The 7,381-nt window shown below is 35.9% G+C and overlaps 1 protein-coding gene across 1 annotated transcript in view; it reads left to right on the top strand.

Annotated features, from left to right (window-relative positions):
* Nucleotides 1-6,213, top strand: part of LOC104548608 (collagen alpha-1(XI) chain) — a gene marked incomplete at both ends in the record, with an annotated part of 75,385 nt that extends 69,172 nt beyond the window's left edge. Inside the window, 3 exons of the mRNA XM_010194681.1 lie at nucleotides 4,389-4,496; nucleotides 4,992-5,099; nucleotides 6,160-6,213. Of these exons, the coding sequence (XP_010192983.1) occupies nucleotides 4,389-4,496; nucleotides 4,992-5,099; nucleotides 6,160-6,213 (270 nt within the window). The remainder of the gene's footprint in view (nucleotides 1-4,388; nucleotides 4,497-4,991; nucleotides 5,100-6,159) is intronic.
* Between the last annotated feature and the right edge of the window lie 1,168 nt (nucleotides 6,214-7,381).

Here is a 7,381-nt window from a genome sequence, read left to right on the forward strand (position 1 = left end):
GGAAAGTCAAAAAGATACTATTCCATCCCATCCGAACTGTTAGAAGAAAAAGTGAATCAAGTCAAGAAAGCATAGACCAGAATAGTCTCTGCGATCTAAAGGTCATGTCTTGATTTTTTTTGATAAAGGAGGCCCTAAGGCTGGACTAACCTCTCAAGCAAATAGTTAATTCAGGTGCAGTGAACCAGAACTCTCTGAGCATGCACAAACCAGGTAGCACAAGCATACCTGACATTTAACGGACTCCAGTTTCCCTGAAAGGATGGCACTAGCTGTGCCACTGCTATCATAGTTTCTCATAAGTATGCATCACGTAAAGTTGTTAGGCAAAAGCTCAAATCTTATTTGGTGATGGTTGTCCATATTCTGAAATATACGTCTTTGAATTTAAATTCAGACAATCCATGTCTTTTCTAATTTGCATAGTGTGTGTATACATAGGTGTTTTAGTTCAAAACATCAGAGCCTTTTTGACCTGAATGCCTCAATTATCCCCATCTATCATCCTTTGGTTCAAATCATGGAGCAGTCTTAGAGCTCATGAGCAGTATTCTTTTCATGTGAAACTAAATTGGAAGAGAAATTCCAAGAGCGCTTCTAATACCCTCCAGCTGATGGGAGTTCAGTGCCAGATTCAAATTATTGTGAAGTATAGTCCAGAAATACAGAGAGTGTGAGTTTCAAGAGCACAGTACCAACTGCTTCTTCACTTTATAAATCCATTCCTGTCAGGGCCACATTTCCTGCACTGAGGTAAATATAGTCATCAAAAGAGCCACCTAGGAAACTCAGATTTTTTTTTTTTTGCATATTGTTTTTCCAATATTTGAGAAGTAGTTGTAGTGGTAGCAGGAACTGCAATTAGAGTGGAAAGACAGTTTGATGGGTAAACATTTTTTATTAAATATGCTTTGAGCTCACTGTAGTGCAAGCAGGCCACTTGAGGCAGCAACAGCACTAAGGTGCCATGAGAGTATTCCAGAAATCCTAAGTGGTTTTTTCTTTTCTATTTCATCTTTAATTACTAACTCATTATCTTGAAAGTGTATTTCAGTGAAAAAAGATGCATAGGTGCCCTTAATACTGTGCATCTGCAAGGACAATTAAACCACAGTAGCTTGCTTTTTTCACAGTAACCATAGCAGACCATGAGCATCAAATAGTCCTAAAATATTTTCTCATCTATTTTTAGCCAACAGAGGGTACACACAGAAGCATAGTTATAATGCAGTCTTCATTTGCCATTTATAATAGGAAAAGAATTCGTGCCACTGGATGATTTTCCTCCAGTTCCCTGCCAATACCAATTGCTTCTAACTAGCATATATAGTCAATTATAAGCTTTATTTGGCTAGCACATACATCTGCAAGCACACCAAACAAATGACCACTCCAAATACTGTGCATGCCAATTAATGTGCTTAGAGGAATTTGGACAAAAGAAAGAGATGCATGAATGCACTCCAGAGCAAGGTTTTTTCCTGTGGTTTTTGTTGTTGTTGCTGTGGGTCTTTTGTTTGTTGTGGGTTTTTTAAACTGTTCTCTTTTATCTGCTGTCTTTGTCTTCTGTTTGTTTTCTTCCATTCTCACACTACTGTGTGGAATGCTGAATGCTGATGAGAGAAAGCTCTTCAGAATGTCAGTCAGTCACTTTTCATTAGCTAATTTAGGAATAGGGTGCCCAAACTGGACTCGGAATAAGCCAGCTGTAGGCTACCCCATTATCAGTACTGATCTATCTAGAGCTGTCTTCCTCTGATAACATTTTTCAGTCATGAGGATCTTCACCTGTTAACCATCAGTAAAAAGGATTGCTACGATGTTGTAATGTGTGTAATAGCTATAATTGCATATCTCTTCACAGAAAGTGAGATTACTACAAGGTTAGTAGTAACAAGGTTAGTAATGAGTTCATTGTCTGTATAAGAGAAGTACAAGACAAGGCATGACACCCCCATTCCATATAAAAGTTATTAAAAACCTCCAGAAATTAATATAAAGATTTAAGTATGTGAGTACCACTGCAAGACCACAGGTTAACAAGAAGTTTAATAATATAAGGGGATTGCTTCATAGTAGGACAAAGTGGTAAAAAAGATAATAAACGTAGAAAGAGAACAGGCTGAAGAAGCTGCCTAAAATGGTTTTTGGAGTTGTGACTGTAATTTAATGTGTTCTGCTTTGATCAGAGATCAGTCTCAGAGAAAAATGAGAGAATCCTTGAAAACAGGTGTACTTCCTGTTCATAACTTGTATGAAACATAAGAATAACAAATAAAATGGTGAAAAGATAAACATGAAAAGTTGGCTGAGTAAAAGAACTACTAGAAATCATGGCCATTGTTAGTGTCTGCTGTCTACTATAGGAAATATCTATGAGTTATTTGGATTTTTTTTCCTCTTTATTCTTGCATCTTCCTGATGAGATGACATAAAATTGTTTAGCTTATGAGAGCTGACAAGATTAGAGACTATAGTAGTATAACTGCAGGCTAGTGAATTTTTCTTGTTGAATTCACTGAAGTCTTAGAAACGGAAATAACAGAAATAGGACTGACGCTTAGGCATCCACCCAGACTTAAAAAAACTGCCAGCACCTGGAAGTATAAAGGCATCTATGATTCCATCACGAATAATAATTTTGAACACTCATGCAAAATTAGATCTTACTGAGATAATTTGCAAAAATATTTGGAGCAACTATTCAGCATTCTTTTCTGCTGCAGTTATCCGGAGGGAAAAGCACTTTCTTACGGAATTAGTACCAGTTATGATAACAAAGTCAGTCCAAGAAAAGTATGTCACAAATAAAAGCAAAAAATTAGACCCTCACAGGTGAAAGCATCTTAAAATTCCAGTGTTCCAAGAGCCAGCAAATCTGATTTTGGTTAAACATGGAAAAAAACCTGGCTATTTGGAGCCTCAGGCTACAACATCTATTACTTATCCATTCCATCAGTGGTGTATCACCCCACTTCCAGTATATCAGTTGGAAAGTGAAATCATAAATAAATTTAAAGTGTTACAAACTATCTTGTAGTTATCAAGCTCAAAACCTGGGGAAATATTACTATACAGCAAATGAACTTTGAACAGTGCTCTATTGATGCAAAATTTGTAAATTATTTAAAGGACAGAAAACAAGGATGCTGCAGAAGTGTGAAAATGCTTCTAAGTTTCCAGTGAGTCCACAGATTTCAAGAATAACTGTGTTGCTATTAGTGAAATAGTTTTACCTATTAGACCAAAATTTAACATTTTGATTCTGAAATTCCATTTATTTGATTAGGAGTTCCTATCTTTAGTGTTATCTGTTCCCTTGTATCCTTTCAGGAAGGTTTTCTCACTACCAGAACACCTTATTTCCTTTCCTTTTTACCCTGCAGCACTACTTAAAAGTGTCTGCCATCTGTATTCTTAGAAAGTGCAATAAGGCAGGAAAAACCAGTCTGCCCTAGGTATTGCTGTTTTTAGAGCACTGCAGATTTTTACTACCTAATCATTCTCTCCATTTTGTCTAGTTAGCTCGATCCGGTGGAAACCATAAAGGCACAGCTCAATTTATGAAAGGTTATGGAGCTTGGCTCTGTGGCAGATTGACATATTTAAAAGAAAGAATGGCTTTTTATAGAACAGCTATAAACCCTACATTGCTTCAAAGAAAGAACTGTCAAGGAAGGTAGAAACTAAATTTTCACTTATGGATACTTTGGTAGTTTCAGACAGAAAAAAAAATCCACCTTATTTAGACAATTAAAGGAATATAGTAATGCCAGTGATATGACTCATTTAAAAGTGAGGCTTTTTGATGCTAGAATAAAGCTTATTCCCTTCTGTTATTGTTCTCTATAAAAATATATTCTAGCATACAGAATTCCTGTGGTTTTTTTTTTATATACAGCATCTGTCTTTTCCCCTTTAATTTGCAGTATTAGACTTTTAACTGTTTCTGTGCTTATATAAAGAAACCTGTACATCCAAGCCTCCTCTGTGTGACACATCAAATTAGTCACAATTCAATAGATTTTTACACAGGTGAATTGAAATGCATAAACATACTGACCATCACAGAAATGTGCAATACAAAACTTGACTAAAAATTCAGGTTGTGCTGTGGGTTAGTTCTGTATTTTAATACAATGAATATTCTTTCATCAGAGTAGTATATTAATGTATAGAAACACAGAAGGAAAAAGAATTATTGAGTGTGAACTTCAGGTTAGTTCTTTCAGCCTTTTTCATTACTTGCACACATGCTAAATGGGTACCCTTCTACCAGCTGGAATCTCACTGAATAACAGGTATCTTCTCTCTTGACTTGGGTAATGAAAACCACCAACAGTTATCAGGGCTATATCAGAACTGTCTTGTACTTTATTTCTTTCCAGGGTTCACCAGGGGAACGTGGATCAGCAGGCACTGCTGGCCCAATTGGTCTACCAGGTCGTCCTGGGCCTCAGGGTCCTCCAGGCCCCGCAGGGGAGAAGGGTGCTCCTGTAAGTAATCACAGAGTCACATAAAACCATCACAGCACAGACTTTTCATTCCAAAATATTATTTTTTCCCACTGTAGTATTTGCTTATTAAACATATCCTCAGAATACCTGACCTACTCCTTTTATATTTACAATTAACTATAAATAGTAAAACATTTACTGTCATACCCTCTTAACACCCAAGAAGGGTTAAATCCACTAAGGTTAAATTCACAGCAGGGAGTGAATACAATAAAAAAGTTTGTCAAATCGGTCTTTCATTAAAACTTTGTAACCACTCTGTATTAGAGTACAAGAGCATTTGTCATCAGCTTCCATTATTACTTAATGTAATTTTCTGATATGTTATCTTTTCTTTATAGTTTCCCTCACTGTTGGGTTTTGTTTTGGTTTCCTTTGGTTATTTTTTATTATTTTGGCAGTGTGACTACTTGTATTGAAATCTTCATTAGTATCCTTTGATAATGTGGATCACTTCCTTTTCTTCAAAACCAGGGTGAAAAGGGTCCTCAAGGTCCAGCTGGACGGGATGGAGTACAGGGTCCTGTAGGACTTCCTGGTCCTGCTGGTCCTAGTGGTTCTCCTGGAGAAGATGGTGACAAGGTGAACCAATATAATTGGTATTAGTGAATCTGTGATAAGATCTGTCAGTACAATTCTCTGGTTGTAGCTTTCCCCGCAATAAATACGGTGGCGAAGCATCTGCTACCCCTGCCCACCAGACACACTCCACTTGATGCAAAAAACATATAAAAACTCTGCTACAATCAGATGTCTGAGGGACAGTTGTCATGGGACACTGGGAGTTGTGTTCAAGAACTAGTAGACTAATGTTTATTCTGGCAAAGAAACAAAGATGAAAGTGGGGCAAAATAAATCAAAACAAATTATGCCAAAATTTATTTTTGCCTACTTTAGAAACTTGGTTTACTGAATGAGTAAAATAAAATATCCTCAGTAATGTCTAGTGATTTGGAACCACTGTTGATAGGTTGAGAATGTCAAAATAATATGTTCGCAGCAGAGATACTCAGTTGACTTCTGCCATAATTTAGGACATGGCGTCTTTCAGGATCATCTTACATGTCTGTTTGATTCAGCGCTGTTCTGTTAGCACAGGGTAAAGGTAAAGACTTTGAGGCCCGTTTTTGTGATGCATGAGTGTTATTTATTCCACAGAGAGTATTTTCAGTGATTTAATTTAATTGTCTTTTATTATTGCATAAAGAAAACATTTTTTTCCTGACGTGGTATCCTGGTGATTTGAATAATTTTGAAGCTTTGTAATATTGTGCACTACAGTGGGAAGCAGTTGTTCAGTCACATACAGTTAGATGAGTCTGTAAATCAGAGTGCTTTCATTATATGTTCATATTGAAGGTGACATGAGGAACACAGTTTCCTTTATTTAGAGCTCAGTTGCACTATACTTCAAAGCCAGGTCTTGTTGCCCTTTGAAGTATAGCGATCAATATCTGGATTAATATGACATAATATTGATCGAGGCAGAATAGCACCCTTTGGGCCTTCAAACTTGCAGCAGCATAAACCACAAAATAAACATATCAAAGGGAACATTTAAAGATACTGTGATATTGACTTCAGCTAAGTGTGAAGGAGACCATTTTAAACAAGAAGTTTAACTTTTAACTTTCGATTACAGGGTGAAATCGGTGAACCGGGTCAGAAAGGTAGTAAAGGCGACAAGGGAGAAAACGTGAGTAGCAAGATCTTTGTACATTACATTTTTCATAAATAAAAAGTATTCATGCATGAAGTATGCAGGTAGCCTTGCTGCATCAATGAACAGAAACAAAGACACACTTCTAAAATGTTTCTACAAAATTATGTTGAGTTTTAACCCAACACCAGAGGTTTGTACTTATAAAGCCAGGCATATATTTAGTATTTGTAATATTTCTTGAGCTTATAGAATCATCAAAAAATAGATAGGTAAACTACATTCCTAAGCACCCTTCATATGTCATTTTAATTCATCCATTCTGCATTTGAACAGGGAGAGACCAAGAATATGCATAAACTCTCTTGCTGTCTTTAAGTTAACTTCACTGACTGGATTGTGTGAACATACCCCACTTTAGCTTCTTAGCCATAAAAATGAAAAATACGAAGACTCGGTAGAGAAGTCTACTAATATAGTTTTAAAATTTTTAAGGAATATCTGCTTCTTGGAGAGCACACTTAACTGATTGTAACGTTTCAGAACAGCAAAGACCTCAGATGAAATGGCTCATATGGATTTTCAAATTGTTAGCAAAGTTCAGAACTCAACATAGGGATATTCATAACCAAGCATATTTACTGTCTTGAAAACACAGTGTGCTTATTATGATCAATAAGCATCACAAAAGTAGAATGCTTTTTAAAATTGCACCAGATTTATGGATGACACATAATCAGATGATGCTTTATAGCAGGACACATGCAAATTCAAGTAAATCAGTTTTAAATAATTTCCTAGAAAAAAATGTGGAGGCAAAATGGGCAAAAATATGTTTTGTTTCGTTTCGTTTTTAAAGATAAGCTTGTCATTTTCAATTATTTATGTAAGAAAGATTTCTGCAGATTCCAGTGCAGAAAACACACACTTGTCACAATCTTATTTTATTAGATCAAATCACAAGTCCTATAATAAATTATTTGTAATGCCCTGTTAACACAAGGAATGTAGTACTATACATATGAATGAGAGAGCACCTCTATTATAAACCCCAGTTTTCCAAGAAACATACACGTAACCAAGCTGTAAACAAGTTCTGCTTCAGACTAAAATTACTCCTGCATAATCTGAGCTGAATGCTTTGATTAACTTGATAAAATTAATTTATCAAATTAAAACATTTTTTAAAACTATGGACTTGTTC

The sequence above is a fragment of the Mesitornis unicolor genome, unplaced genomic scaffold, assembly GCF_000695765.1.
Source record: "Mesitornis unicolor isolate BGI_N332 unplaced genomic scaffold, ASM69576v1 scaffold3821, whole genome shotgun sequence".
NCBI lineage: Eukaryota > Metazoa > Chordata > Aves > Mesitornithiformes > Mesitornithidae > Mesitornis > Mesitornis unicolor.